The sequence below is a fragment of the Halichoeres trimaculatus genome, unplaced genomic scaffold (genome assembly GCF_033239565.1).
Source record: "Halichoeres trimaculatus isolate MK-OKI-2021-1 unplaced genomic scaffold, fHalTri1.1 fHalTri1_scaffold_19, whole genome shotgun sequence".
Classification (NCBI taxonomy): domain Eukaryota; kingdom Metazoa; phylum Chordata; class Actinopteri; order Labriformes; family Labridae; genus Halichoeres; species Halichoeres trimaculatus.
Genome location: NW_027437197.1, coordinates 23552738 through 23569129, shown reverse-complemented (window position 1 = coordinate 23569129; position 16392 = coordinate 23552738). Strand labels below are relative to the sequence as shown.

Here is a 16392-nt window from a genome sequence, read left to right as displayed (position 1 = left end):
TGTTGTATACAGACATAGTTGCATTAAAATTACAGTTTGGTCCATTTTGTAGAACCCACTTTAGCTAAGAACTGCAATTTTGCTTTTTTGCTGGAATTTTTAACGGTGTGAAGGAAAGGGAGGGACCAAGCACCCAGGAGACATTGGAACAGCCTGAATATGCAAAACATTTTGCACAACAATCAAACTATCTATCCATCTGATCCATCTGTTTCCACCACAACATTTAAAAATTCCAGAGACAGTACAAACGAAAAGCAAAATCATGGCTTTTGGCTAAAGTGGCTTCCACAGATCAGACAAAACTTAATGCACTCACACTAAACTTTTTTATAAACTCTGTAAATCTCACACTACTATGTCTTTCCTCATCATCTCCCATCAACACAAATTGGCCGACCTCTTAGGTATGATCACGCCAGGTCACATTTGGAGTTTAGTACATTCCCTTTTGGTCAAAATTCTGACTTGGTAAATTTGTCTCAATGCTCGTAAAAGTGCTTTGCTTCCTGTGAATTTGTTTTGTCCTTTGTAAAAAGTGATTTGCTAAAACTATGGATGTCCCGATATTACATTTTCACTTCCGATACGATCCTGATACTGCAGCATTGAGTTTTGGCTGATACCCATATTAATCTGATACGATATCAGCATTAAACATGCATACTTTTATTACTTATTCTGTAGTATGTCTGTCATGTTAGAAAAGGCTTGATTAAGTGATATTATTCAAACAAAGAGCAGTAGTCAGCAACAATAGGTATGAGGAAAAACTGACCCATTTATTATTAACCAATGGAAACAGAAACTGCTTATATCGGAGATTTTAGATGCATTCCGGTACGATACTGATACTTGTTTTTTTGCTGATATCGGACCGATAACCAATATTAATATCAGACTGGGACACACCTACTTAAAACATTAATTTGTTAAAATCTTAAAGTGTTTTAAACTTTGTAATTTTTGTTTGCACTTCTCAGCCACCGTGGAACAGGGCTGATGGCAAAGAAAAGTGGAAACCAATTTCAATGATTATTTGTTTGTGTTTTGTCAAGATGAGCCGAGTTATATTGTAGATTTGACCTCTAGATGTACACAGCCCTGGACAGTTTCCCGCCAAGGTAGCTGAACTGGCATTGAGTCATACTTACAGACTGCATGAAAACGTTTGACAAATACCTCATATAAGTACAAATAAAAGAAAAAGAAATACAAAGTCTTTTAAGAACAGTGTTAACGTGACATACATTTTTTAGGAGCTCTGATGATGCGAGTTTTCTTGTTTCACGCTTAACAACAGAGTAAATGACGTTAGATACATGGCTACAGTCGACCCAATCCTGAAACATGAAATTATACACCTTTCTATTCATTATACCTTCTCCTAATGTCACTGTTTACCATTGTCCTTTTTATAGAAGCAGCCCTTTTTGCACAAATTACAAGCCTGTATGTCAAAATTGCACTCCGAATTAGAAACTCGTATGTCATATGAGTCTCATTACAGCAGACTGCAGAATATACAAAGAATATCAAACCATATCACAGTGGTTTTAGTCAGACAGCAGTAATTTTAGCAAGCATATTGTTTACTAAGCTGAAGGGCACACAGTCTGAGCACAGTCAGCTGCAAATTAGTAGCAAAGCCTCACAAAGGAGTTTTCAGCACTTTCACTGCTTGTGGAGCCCATTAAGTGGGTCATTTGAGGCTGATGTCTAACAACTTAAATGCGTTTGTATTCATCCTTTGCATTCTGTGAGCAAATACAGTAGTTTTTAAAAATCTCAGGAACTCAAAAACCATAACAAATAAAAATCCTCTGGAAGAACTGGAGGTTCTGATGTACGCTACACAGTTCTTTTCTGTCTTTGAAGATTCAGTAGACTCTTATTTCAGTCAGGCACACTTTACTTCGAACAATATGTGAACAATATGTGAACAAGCTGACCCTCATAAGGTTTTAAACCATGCAAAGCAGCAGCTTAAGAGGCAACTTCAGTCAATTTTTGTTTTACATTCTAATGTGTGTAATTTTACGGAAGCCCAAAAGTTAATAGTTGGGCATTTTTTTGTCTGTTTTTTTAATTAATTAATTAATTTTTTTTTTTTTTTTTACGTTATTTTTTATTTATTTATTTTTTTATTTCAGTTGTTTTCTCAAGATCACTTATTTTTATTTGCTGGTTCTCAAAAACGAATCATGTGGACAGCCACAGAAAGTCAGCCTGCCTTTCCCTTTTCTAGCAAGTGATACCAATCAACCCACTGATTTGACTGTTAGATAAATTAAAGAAGATTAGCTTGTGTCATCTTGGGTAGATAAGATTTGTTTTCACAAAGGGTAAAAAAAAAAAACTGCCAGAAAAAAATTGCTTCATTTTTTGTACAAAAAACATGAAAGAAAGCAAATCAAGCGTCATTTTTGTCTTAAAATATCTTGAAATAAGACTTTTTTCTTGACTTGTCAGGTGAGTGTAGCTCAAAGTGGCATTTTTATGAAAGATAAAACAAAAAACTTGCTTGAATTTAAGTTGCTTGAAGCCAGGAAACTTTTTCCAAAAGCAACAGAAATGTAGAAGAACCAAAACCAGGAAATTCATTTCGTTTACAAAAGTCAAACAACAAACAACAAGGCGTCTGTTTTGCTTCTGGTAAATGTGAATTTGTCACTTTGTGTTCCACATGAAGGAACTGAGCACTTTCTAGAGGCATCATTGTATTCAGTCAAGGCAGAGATGAACAAACAGTTCTGATGTACGCTACACAGCTGGAGCTCAGTGGAAGACACATGCTCAACGGGAAATTCACTGTTTGCTGTCAGACCAAACATGTGTAGAGTTCTGTTAGCTGACTGTGACCAATAGACAGACGCTTGTCACTGAGACAGAGATAAGAGAAAGTCCATTGTTGTCATTGTATTTATTATTTATTCATTGTATCTACTGTGGCACTGACAGGTGAAAGTGAAGTTGAATGAACGTGATCACGGGTGTTTACATTAGGCTGTGTATGCTTGCATTTGTTTGTTCTGTTTTAGATGATGTAGTCAACAAGCCAGGTTAAAGGATAAGTTCGGTTAATACAGCTTTTACATTGTTTATAGAATGAAGTAGAACAAAATACTCACCCAGAAGGCTTTCCTGATCCAAGCAGTGCTTCGGGAGATATTTAGATCAAAAATCGTGCAGCGGACGTCTGTATAATGGGATCCATCGGGGCATAGACAGCGCCGCTCCTAAAACTGCATTAACTTTTTCAAAAAACTCGTGTTTTTCACCCATATTCTGGGTTAGTCCTCTGCTGCAGTCTGTGTCACTCCAGACAGTGCTGTGTGGCTGTACTGACCTCTGAACTGACGAAGACTTTGTTTACGTTTGCCCCTCCGCGCATGCGCAGTACCCTCTGGAGAGCTGACTACACTTCCTCCTTTCTTTAAGGGGCAAATGTAAAAAATGTAAAAGTTCAGAGGTCAGTACAGCCACACAGCACTGTCTGGAGTGACACAGGCTGCAGCAGAGGACTAACCTGGAGCGGACCATGATGGAATATTGTTGAAAGGTTTTGAGTTTTTGGACGATTAATGCAGTTTTAGGAGCGGCGCTGTCTATGCCCCGATGGATCCCATTATACAGACGTCCGCTGCACGATTTTTTATCTAAATATCTCCCGAAGCACTGCTTGGATCAGGAAAACCTTCTGGGTGAGTATTTTGTTCTACTTCATTCTATAAACAATGTAAAAGCTGTATAAACAGAACTTATCCTTTAACTGCAAATTGAATTACCCTTCGAGGATTATTAAAGTTGTCTGAATCTGAATCAGAGTTAAAAAAAAAAAAAAAAGTTTCCCGGATACTCTGTTTGGGAACCTGTTGATAAGATTTACCCAGCAAGTGTGGAGTCAGTCCATCTGTTGGCTACACTGTGACAAACATCACGTTTTATGTCAAAATCTGTTAATGCAACATTTTTTCACTTCTAATCAAACCAAAAGTATCTTAAATTTACTCATCTTGTCACATTCATTGTGCAAATATTACTTTATTTTGTACTTCCTTTGTACTTCTTACTCATTTTATTGCTCACTCATTGTTTTACTTGTGCCACACTTGACTGGTTTTATTTCTTATTCTGTTTCATTTTATTTCACCGTCTATTTCATAACCCCATTTTTTACTGTGTGATAAACAACTGGTCACACCAAATTGCTCCCTCGGGATTAATACAGTATTTCTGATTTTAGAGAAAATGAAAGAGAGTGAGGAGGTGTGTCGCTGCTTTACTGCCCTCTAGTGGATCTTAGTTTTACAGCTCAAACACCTGTCAACAAAAAAGATAACCAGAAAACTTTCTTTATTTGTTTTCTTTTTGTTGTTTGAGGATTTTATTTTGTTACTTTTCTTTTGTCAGGTCTTGAGTCAATGATGCAATAGAGAGGCCGCTGTCATTGTAACAAGCATTAGAGTGCAAGATCTGTTTACATCCTGAAGTTTGCATCATGCTGATAAAAACATGTCTACATAGCCATCCTTCCTAATGGGTCTTGTTATCTTGTACAGGTATAGAAACAGATATACTGTTATACAGAATATCTTAATTAAGTTTTGAAGAGACAAGTTTGTCAGGTGAATGTGGCTCATATTGGGTCTAATATCATTTTTATTTAAAAAAGGACAAAAACTTGCTGAGATTTTCAGTTTTTGCTGTGTTTTGTGGACTTTCATCTTTTCTCTGCATGAACAATATATTGCAGTTTTTCTATGGAGATAAACTGATGTTTTATGCTTTCCTTTCCCCTCATATAGCAATCATTCCGACCTAACTTCCTGGCCACAGCTCACCAGCTTAAAGAGGAGGGTTTCAAGGTGAGGCTGGGAAGAAAGATTTTTTATGTTTTGCTTTTTACATTTCAACACTCCTTAAAAGAGCTTTCTGTTTATTCTGCATCTTCATCATCAAAATCTCTAAAATGATTAATCTTGGTCCAGTTAACTGTTATAACATTCTGTACGTGTTGTACTGATGCCTGTTTCCCCCCGCCCATCAGCTCTACGCCACTGAAGCCACTTCTGCCTGGCTGTGTGCCAATGACGTCCCGGCCACTCCAGTGGCCTGGCCCTCTCAGAAAGGAGAAGACACCAGTTTGCCGAGCATTCAGAGGTTTGATTTGCGTTTTGAATACATAATTGATACTTTATTCTTTTGACACATTCGTGAAAGAAAGCCAGCCAATTTGATTCTGAGCCAAAACTCTTGAGGTGAAGACTCTCTGTTAATTTTCCCGGGGCAAAGCTTAACCATGATTTGTAATTCATGAGATTGAATATTGTGATATCAAATATAATATCTAATCAGATGCTGCATTTAGATCTAAGGGCAAAGCCCCTTCATTATCCCCGAAATATGCTGACAAGATCAAAGAAGACGCAGCAAACCAAGAAGTTCAGAGCCGTTGTGTTAGCCAGAAGTGAAGCCTGGACTGGGAGCATGATGAAAGTCTTATGCAGGGGAACTCCAGCTAAAGCATCTTGATTTTATCTTCTAACAGCCAAAAATGAAACACCACAATAAAGAGTCATTTTTCAGCAGTAAATCAACCAGAGCAGCTCTGATTGGCCAGTTCCCTACGTTTGGAGGTAAGCTGCTGTTCTTATTATAGTTCCAGTCTCCGCCTCAGTCAGAAACTGGAGCTGTCAGAAACACAACCTCTGTCTGACACTATAGGAACATAGAATAATTGCAGCAGGCTGTGATAGTCAGCTAATGATTCCGCAAACAAGTCATGATCACACCACAATGAAGCCATCTGGACCATATGTTTGGAAATGAGCTGCTGAAGAAGAGGATGTAAGGGGAATTTAATCGGCCTGGACCAACACACCTCCTCCCCCTCCTTTCACACACACACACACACACACACACACACACACACACACACACAGATACTCATAAGGCTTGCTGGCATCAGCTGTGGAAGGTGGCATAGAGGCCAGCGCTTTATAGTGAATAACACGACCTTTGTTGTCAGTGTTGTTTGTCCTCCATATTTCCATTAGAATTCAGCCCTTATTCTTTGCTGTCTGTCAAAGGCCTTCAAATGAAAAGGCAATACAGAAGCCAGGGCTCTGCTGTGTGTGCTGGTGAGTGTGTGTGTAAGACTTACTGCAAGTAAAATATTTAGGAGGTCAAAGGATTTAAATTAAATAATCCACAATATTTTGTCAGCATCCTTCAGATTAGCAAAGAAACACATCTGACGTATTGATATCTCTGGTTTTAGTGTTAGTTACTCTTTCTCTACTATTTACAGAATGATGGAGTTGTCAGTGTCATTGCCATTGAACATGATGTTCAGCACATTTTTAAAGTATTAAATAACTAATCACAACTTAACTCCTCAGAAAAATAAATGCATGAACCAGAACCAGAACCAGGTCAACTAGATCTGGTAGATTTCAGTTCTAGTTAGTGTGTTAAAGGTAGGGTCAGCAGGAATTTTTGTGGCTTGTTGGTAAACACAACATTCAAATTAGGCTCCTCCTCCCTTGGCTCAGTGCCAACGGCAGCCCACACCCACAGCCTCCAACTGTGACTATGTGAACACACTTACTAGAGAGACTCGAGAGCCGTGCACCTGACTCGGCATGTTTGCACAAGCTAACACAGGTATTTGACACATACCTGATTAGCTCTCCAACTTCCTGAAAGCTAGTAAAAGTCAAGCCAAGCTTCACCCTCGGTTAGGAAAGATCTTAATCTGTTTTTCCTCTTTCGAGTTACGTCCACTATTATAGCTACTCTGGTTAGCTTCTTCCACTCGCTAACCAACACGCAAAAGCCACTTGCGCACTGGGCATGGTGTGATTGGCTGATGTAACCACAATTACTCTGCACCCAGAAATATCCTGACACAACCAAAACATCAACATACAGGCAGAGGAGGGGGTTGAGGCAGACACAGACACTGACACACATGTATAGAGGCCAGAAGTGACAATTGAGCAAGATTATTCCTGTAACAGGTAAAATTCAATTTTTTAGGAAAATTCTGCAGACTCTACATTTAGTGTAGCGAATTGGTAGAAAACAAGACCACTTATTTTTCCTTATGGCAACAAAGAAATGGGAAAAAAAAAACATAAAAAAATGTCTATTTGGGTGGTTTTATATAGAATCAAATCCCTATTTATGTTAAACTTTTACATTTGTTGCATAAATCTGTATTAGTAGAATTTTTTAAATTCTTTGATGCTATAATCATTACCTGGGTTTATTTTTGATTAACAGACTCGTCAGTGAAGGTCACATTGACTTGGTGGTCAACCTGCCCAACAACAACACCCGTCACTTGAAGGATAACTTTGCCATCCGCAGAATGGCTGTTGACTACGGCGTCCCCCTCATCACCAACTACCAGGTCAGTAATATCCAACGTCAGTGACTGAGCACAGCTCTTAGATTCATCTGTGCGTTGTCTCTCTGTCTTTGGAGGACTTCACTTTTCTTCTGTGTGTGTTAGGTGGTGAAGCTGTTCGCGGAGGCTGTTCGCTATGCGGGTGAGCTGGACACCACCAGCCTCTTTCACTACCGGCAGAAAGAGAGCCAACAAAGAGGTGTTAGCCAGCAGCGCTAGAGTTACTCCCCTGTGGATTCCTTAGTTACACAGAAGCCTGGAGTGGGAGCAAATACCCCTTACTGCAGTGTCCTTAAAAATGTCTTATTTCTCATCCTGTGTGGTGAAGTATGCAGTCACTAGACCAAAACACAGTAATTAACATTGTTAATGCATCAGGGCAATGTGATACCACTGGTTAATAAGTCAAATATGTTTTAACTGGGTTTATAGATCCTACCTTTTGGATTCAATTTGGAAAGAAGTACAGATTAGTTGTGCTTATAAATAATTTTTGGGCTTTCAATTTGGGGTAAACAACAAAGTTTATGAAGCTATATACATTCTCATGAATTGTAGTAATTACCAGTGTTACAAACACATTTCAAAGTGTCATTCCTGGGATATCAGGGGTCAAACAGACCCTTTTAGGATTCTTCCTAAGCTTAACAAACATACTAAAACAACAATAATAAGACTTGAGACCAGAGGTGGCTTATTAATTAGTTAATGAAATCCCAAAGAGCAGTGTTTTTGTTGTTACACTTCTGTTCCTGTTTTCTTTTGAAAGTGTTTGAGTGTGTTTTATTTTTTGTATAATTTAGGGAATCCATGAATGTGAAGTAATGACATTTTTCAGCTCCCTGGCTCTCCTAAGCTCAGTTTTTACCAAAGAATTAGCTTTTTTTCACCTTTCTTTTCAAATAGTCTTAAGATATTTTCTTAACCTGTGGTGAAATAGCATTAACAGAGTATGAGTACTGTATGTAACAGTATGAAAAAGAAGGTGCTATACAGTTTTTTTTGTATGCGTTGTTTGAGAAAAAAGGAATTTGTGTTTTAAAGAGCTAACGTGTCGCTCTGGCTTTAAAGTTCAACTGGATGTCAGCTGGTGTGTTTGTATATTTGAATCAATGTGTATATATTGTATGTTTGAAACTAAGACTGTGTTTTAGCCTGCTCTGCATTTTAAAGCCTCACAGTCGAAGTGTTGTTAACTATACACTGTAGACTAATAACACACAAACATTAGCATCAGCTGCTTCTGTTCATGAAGCTGTATTGAATCCTCACAGAACCAAAACATGAAGTTTCTCTCATGATCCCTGTTCTCTGTGTGTGTTTGTTTTAGATCTGGACACAGTCTTTGAAACAAGATGCATTAATACATGAGAGGTTGCACTGTTACATCAACCAATCAGTCAGTCAGTCTTTATTTCTAAAGCCCCTTACAATAACCAAAATGGTACCCAAAGTGCTTTACATCAGTGTGAGGAGTGACAGTATAAAAACAAGCAAACAATAAAATATTCAAACATAAAAATACAGATTAAGGTGCAACACTGCTTCATGCCATAAAAGAAGAAAAGAAAAATTAAAACAGGATAAAAGTGTGTACATAAAACCTGGTAGCCCTGGTCAGAGTCAAAAGCTATTTTGAAGAAGTAGGTCTTCAGCTTAGACTTAAAACATACACAGTGCCATAATAAAAATGTTCTTCTTAAAGAGGGAAGAGGAAAATCCGCACACTTTTGTACAAGGTTCTGTGCAGAAGATTTGAAAACACTAATTGGGATTCTTATTACTATGCCCCAAAAATATAATGATCCTGATTAAAGGAAGTGTAGAGTCAAAATATCTTGAGCTTTTTAGCTTTTTTTATTTTTTATTACAATCAATTGGTTTCTTGCACAGACAGACAGATAGCAGACAGCAGATAGTTTTAATGAGTGCCATCCACTCTGTGTATCAATGTATTTAAAAAGTTTTTCTTAACCACCGCACGATTAAAGGTCCCCTGCTCCTTTTCTGCAGTTTAATATGGATCATTGATGTCTTCATGGAATGGTAGTAACATGTTTTGGTCCAAAAAGCCAATAAATCAAGGCTAAAACAGGCTAAAACAACAGGCTAACTGCAGCTACAGTTGGCATCCTGACGCTAACGCAGAGACAGGGGGGACACTGAGGAAAAGCTCTTACATCTGTTCCACAGCATTTAAAAAACTCACATTTACATGGTCTGAGATTTGTTGGCGGATGGTTGGTAATGCGCCTGGATTTGCTCCTGATTGGTCAAAAAAGGGAATCGCTGACGTCGGCAAATCCCCAAAATCCAAACAGCTCGTTTTAGGTCAGGATTTTACATTCACAAGCACTACTAAGTACAGGTTTGGTCGTCAAGTATCACATTTCGTGGGCTGGGAGGGAAGCCAAAGACCCACAAATTTCACTTAAAGACTCAAAGTGATTTTTGTACAATATGGGACCTTTAAAGATGCTATGAGGAGAATCTGTTTTAATTGAACTGCCTCGCCACCTTCTGGCCTGGAGTCTCACACACACTGTTGTGAAGATGTGACTTTTAACCAGGTGTGTGTTTGTGTTCCTAATTTCCTTTTTTTCTTTTTTTCTTTTTTTTCACTGGATACAACGCAACAAATTAAGGTATTTATCAGTACAGTTACATTGCTCTGTACGTTTAAAAAGTGAAAATATACAAACGTAAGTCTGTGCCATACATTTGTAGCCGGCCATATGTAGCACTAGCAGCCCAGTGCTGTGTCAACAAGCTAACTGTCAGTTTGTACAGTCCTTTAGTACCCATTCATACGTAACTCTGGCAGCCCGGTGCTCTAAGAAATGTCTGTAATGTGTAATGTTAGTGAATCCTGGTTATGTCCTGCCAGTCATCTACCAATCAGAGCTAACGTAACCTCACTCTTCATTTTATTGATAGACTCTCAAGTTTGAACAGACCACTGCAGAATAACTGCTGACTGTGGGTTGGAATGGACATTAGCACAAACAGTTTAGCTCCTGTGTTAGCCTTTAGCTTGTGCTCTATCTCTCTCCTTTTTATCTTTCTTCTGCTCTTCTGTCCTTTTTCTGTCTGACAGTTAGACTCCAGTATCCACCATCACTACAAAATTAATCACAGATATTGTTTTCAGCAGAGAAAAACACAGATCTCTCTTCTCTCTACTAAACTTTGTCAGCTGGCATGGTGTTGTCATACAGACAAGTCAATCAGGTCCTGCTCGACCCAATCGGGAAGTTAAAAAGTAGCATTTTGAAATCACCTATATTGGTGCTGACAATCTCATTTTAAAGAGTGGATTACGATCAGGCATGTATCCAGAAGGGAGACTTTTTCATGATCATTTAGAAACTCCTCACAGCCCCTTCAATGTTACTGCTCTAATGACCTGGATAACAACTGTGGATGGCAACGTGAACGCTCCAAATGTGCAAACGCCCGAATCAGCGTCTAAATACGTCTTTGCATTGACTTTGTATGTAATCTCGCCGCAAATTCACATTTGGTGAGGCCGTACCATAAGAAATTCAACTCCTCCTGTGCTAACTGGAACACTAGTGTGACCACATATTGCAGTATGATGTGATTCTAATGGTCTACTTGCTGTGGGGAGAAAGTTACAAGTTTTTCTTTCACCCATTTCCGAAGGACATGTCTTTTTCAGCACAGCCGGTGAAAGTTATGTGAGAATTTAAAACTCCCAAGACCGACTTCAGTGGCACAGACACATATCTTTGTTTGCTGGTATGGACTTATAAGTGCAGTGCAAGAAGACATGATCAAAACTTCCACTTGATAAAGGAGCATTGAAACGTTCAGAGTTGTCATCATCGATTTTTGAATTTGATGTTTGCTACAGATATGAACCATAAAAGAAAACAAAAGTATGCATGTGGAAACTTTGTTCCTCCTCTCCCTTGTTATGTTTTCAGTGTTTCCCTGCAAGAAAGAATCTTCAAAATCCACTCTCTTATTTCCGTATGCTGGCTCTCTCACACAGGAAATATAAAATTCTGTATGAGCAAAGTCTCAAATCTTGTTCAGTTGAGCTCAACTTTCCCCCTGCAGCCCAGGACCATCAGAGCCACAATTCACTGCAGGCTCTGTAACCAAGCAACAGGGCTACTTGTGGTGTTCATTTCTGACAATAACTCCCAGGTAGACCCCTACGTCTGCAGACCTATACCTGCAAATCCCTCTTTGATTAAAGTGTAGCACTGTTAAATTTAACCTCACACTGGTATTGTGAAAAATCTGAAGCTGTGTTTTGGGTCTGACGGCCTCAATCCCTGGAGAAGTACACACAGGTCCTGGTGCTATATAATCCTTTCTTGGGGGAACAAAATGAAAGAAATGACTGTTTGAACCTGTATGACTTCACCTGATGACATTACAGAAACAAGGGATACAGGAAGGATCTGGGGAAAAATAGAAACTGGAATATCGGGTGGAATTTTACATTAGTGCCACAGATTCAAGCTTCAGCAAGGACAAACAAATGACACAATCTCAAGTGATCCAATTTTTAAATCAAAGAAAAATGAACTCAAATTAGCATACACAGTGATGAAGTGCAGTAATACTCAATATCTGAGAGAGTAACGCTTTTTTTTTTTCCCCCCAAATTTTTTTTTTAAGTGTAGCACTTGATCATGTGACACACGGTTCCTGATTTTAGCTTGTAGGTGCAGCACGTAGTGTTTCTTGAGAAACCAAAGGGGGGAGGAAAGGCAAAATGGTAAAGTACATCTGGTGAGTGACTGCTGTGTGGGGTAAAGACAGAACAGACATGAATGATGTGGTTTCCATCTGTTTTACGGGTTAAGTATTGTCATTTACTCTTAAAGTAAAGCGAACTTAAAGAGGGGGTATTGTGGTTTACTTTATGCCTTATGTTGTCCATCTGTTGACCCTGTAGTGGTTTTCAGTGATTCGCAGTGTAAAAAAAACAAACAAAAAAACAATTTGTCTCTCACTGGTGTTTCAGAAAAACCTTATTTCAGCCTCTGTCTAACACGTTTCCTTTAGCTGCCGTCTCTTTAAGGCTACCTAGTTTCACAAACCCCCTCCCTTCTGATTGGCCAGCCCTCTTTAAGCTAGATCTTGGTGTTTGAGTCTGGCCCCCTCTAACTTATCCTGAACAATGCAGCAGATCATTTTTTTGATGACCTCATCATTTCAACAAGTTTCAAGAAAATCTAAGGGTATTATGTAAACATAATGTTTGTTATTGTATTTTAAAACTTTTTTTTTTTTTTTACATTTTAGGCTGCCTGTTAGACAACTGGCTGGGGACTACAGCTGGAAATAAGATAGACAGAAGCTTCATTGTCATTGTACAGAATACTATTTAATTCCATATCTCAAGCATCTCTCAAATAGCAGCAGCAAAATATTCAAAAAGGCAACAAAAATATGGTGCTAGTCAAATTAAGTTTTTACCTAAAATAGTTCTGAAAAAGATATAAAATATGAAAAGACATACAATATAAATTATAAATAGACTGTGCAGTCAGTCGTCAATTAGCTGTAAAGGCTAACACTGCCTCTTTTACTCTATAGTGAATTAGAATAGAATAGAATAGAATAGAAAATACTTTATTTATCCCCGAGGGGAAATTCAGGAGTCACCGCAGCATTTAAGAAAAGTAAGAAAGAGTATAGAAAGTGCAAAAAAAGTCCATAAGAAATTAGATGACGACATCCCGACATTAAAGAGGACTGTTGAAAAAACAATAAAAAAACTAAACTAAACTATACATCCTGTAAAGGAAAACTGAATCCTATATGGAAGTGCTTAAAGTTTTTGGTCATCAGGAATCCACAAGACTGGAACCACATACACACCAAGCCCCCAAAAAACTAACAACAAAAAACAGAACAAACAACAAAAAACAACAATAGACTTTTACAACATTAAAAACTCATTCACGAAAACTTAACAACCTACAATGTAACAAAAGTGTGGAGCCAGAAATGTGACTTTTTTTTTTAAAATGTTATAAAACCCAAAATGTAATAACTTCTTCCCCAAAATATAACAACTTGTTACATTTGCCATTAAATTTTTTAAATTACATTTTGGGGTCAGCACTTTTGTTACATTATCAACCACTTATTAAATCTCAGGCTTTATTCCATATTCTTTATTTTACATTTTGGGTTGTTGTTACGTTTCGGGCTATAACAAGCCTGGTCCAGGACACAGTTCGGGTCTGAAACATTCATTTCACTATTGGCACACACTGTACGAAGGGTGGTTTTTCTTTTCAGAAGATATTAAAATCAACAGTTTGTCCAATCAGAGACACAGCTCAGCTCATGTGACTGACAGGTGCCTTAAAGCTGTTAGAAAGGAAGCTGAAAGCTGGTGTCATACCCAATATGGCCCCCGCCAACAACTGGCTTCATTTCTCTGCATCAGGAACAGATGGGTAACATAATGAAGACTACGTCCATACTTTATACAGACTAGTTGCTGATGATGAACCACGAACTCCTCTGTCTTTGAATGTTTTTGGCTCTCTGTTTATAAAAACATGTAGTTTGGGGGGTTTTACTCTCTCTTGTTTAAAGCATTGCATCTTTTTTATTTATGTCTGCAGTGAGATGTATGTATTTTGAGTACCTCCATGGGATGACTCCAAAGAAGCCCTTAAAGCTCTTGTGAGGAACTTTCATTTATGGTGTCCACTGTAGAGAAAGCAGTTCTCTTTCATCCTCGCAGATCTCATCCTCTGTATGTGTTCATATAATCTCTGAATCTTTTTAAAGTGTTAACAAATCTTTAATGTGGTGGTGGAAATGTTGAGAAAGTCTTTTTCTGCTGCACGCTGTTAAATTTGCATCATCTGACTCTGCATACCCCCTGGCAGTAGTTTCCAGCATTAAAAATAACTGTCTATAAATAATCAGTCCTGTTGCTGATGGCCATGTCGGCCTTAGTCAGTCAAATTGAGGCGTCAAAATTAAATTCAGTCACTTTTGTTTTTTAACAAGAATGAAGTCTTCATTGCAGCTTTAAGTTAGGCTGTGAACAAGTAAAACCTGCAGTGTGTAATGAACAAAGCAATGATTTATTAGAGATAAATATAAGTTTGTATTTCAAAAATAAGGATTTCTTCATGAGAGTGTTAAGTGGAATATTGTGCTTTGTAAATGTGTTTTGGAATATAAATTCTGTTTAGCGGCAGTGGAACTTAAACTCTATCCCCCCAAATTTGAAAAGAAAAAAATGTATCTAAGCCTTCCCAAATCAAAAGGAATAACTGACAATGAGAGACTTTGTTCTTGCTTTTTTTCCTCTTAAAAAGAAGAATGAGGCCACGCAGTCTGAGCAGCCACGTCCAAAAAATGTTAAATAATGCACTGTTTTACTACACTCCTCCTGCTGGCATGACGAGAGACCTGCTGTTTTTCACTGGAGGGAAAAAAATAAAACTGGCTAATTGACATGCGTTTTTCATGCTGTGCTAAATGAATTATTTATGGAGGTGAGGAGAGAGCAAGGCTTGGAAGACAGTGCATCCTTGTGGGGCGAGTCCCATCGTACGCTGAGGCAGGCTGCCATGTGTGCACCCAGGGATGTCGAAGGACCAATCAGTTGTCTTGACCACATAAACAAATAATTGAAATCTGTGTTTGTTTGTTTTTAGCATTAATGTTTTGCTTTGTAGTGTGTGCACCATGGACATGTGCTCCTTCCCTGATGCACGAGCATGTGACAAATCTGCCAGCACACACTCACATAATCACAGTCTTTGAATGTACACATCCTGTCAACCTTGAAAAAAACCTAATGATTTATACCGTGGGAATGTTTTTCTTTCTTCTCAGAGCTTTCTCTGCATCTGACCCGTCTCTGTATGTGGTAAATACCATTCTAACAGCAAGCCACCAACCTGTTAAATGCAGCAGTATCTCATTTCAGTCATGACTGTGCAGCTTAATTGTTTCCCAGGTCTTCAGACATTTCATTTCATCTACAAAAATAACCAACATAAGGTATTTATGGACTGCAACAACACAATTATCAACAGCATATCCTTTCTGAAGTGATGGGCAGCAACACGTATGTGTCTTTGCATGCCAACAGTTAACTGCATTAGGCCACAAGATAGAAATTAGGACACTGGTTTCTTTGATGATAAAGATGCTGTTTGCCATTTTCTTTTAGTGTAAGGCTATGAAAATAATCTTGTGTAGGAACAGATGCTGATAAATTTCCAGAAGAGGTGTCATGAGTTTTGCTATCCAAGAAGGGGACAAACTTAAACAGTGACAGACATCAATAGAATTTGCCCAGGTTTGTAAATTAGCCCACTTGGACCGTTCATTTTGTTAGAAAACCAACTACAGTATTATTAGCACTTTGTTGACTAAGTCCATGATATCATGTTTGCTTTTGAACCGAGTTTATCAGACGCGAGAAACGAAGAGCAAAGCTGATGGGATCAGTCAGCATAATGTTAATAATGGATTGTGTTTTGGACTCATCCAAAAGGTCTCACGCGGTCAAGCAGTGATCAGTGTTCCACACAGATTCTTCTCTGGTGACTCGACCTTTAGCGCTTGACTAGACTTGAGCTTGAACTGGAGGTGGGCAGCGATATCTTAAAGCAGGAAGATTCCTTCCTGGTTTGATAGGTGCCTTTATTTCTAGCTCCAGGACTTCATCCTACAGTCCAAAAACAGATTGATCGGTAACCCTAAATTTCCTGTAGGTGTGAGTGTGTGCATGTGTTTATCTGTAAATGTGTGAGCCCTGTGAGAGGATGACCAACGGTCCAGGATGTACCCTGTTATTAAACACAACTGGGACAGGCTCCCGCTGGACGGATGTCAGAGTAACGTAAGGGTAAGTATTTATTTATTTGTTTATTTAAAAAAAAAAAAAAACTGCTTAGTGTACAGGGGGGCTTCTTGATCAACACAAACTAAAAGTGTCACTGGGGAGC

General features: G+C 38.4%; 1 protein-coding gene across 3 annotated transcripts in view; it reads left to right on the top strand.

Moving 5' to 3' along the window:
• Positions 1 to 8683, top strand: part of cps1 (carbamoyl-phosphate synthase 1, mitochondrial) — a 67532-nt gene extending 58849 nt beyond the window's left edge. For 2 of the 3 annotated variants that reach the window (XM_074694431.1, XM_074694429.1), the window contains exons 35-38: positions 4809 to 4868; positions 5051 to 5163; positions 7291 to 7420; positions 7523 to 8683. In XM_074694431.1, coding sequence (XP_074550532.1) covers positions 4809 to 4868; positions 5051 to 5163; positions 7291 to 7420; positions 7523 to 7636 — 417 coding nt within the window. In that variant the 3' untranslated portion in view covers positions 7637 to 8683. Of the gene's footprint in view, positions 1 to 4808; positions 4869 to 5050; positions 5164 to 5371; positions 5484 to 7290; positions 7421 to 7522 lie in introns of those variants that run through there. The other variant, XM_074694430.1, reaches the window with a different exon arrangement.
• The last annotated feature ends 7709 nt before the right edge of the window (positions 8684 to 16392 follow it).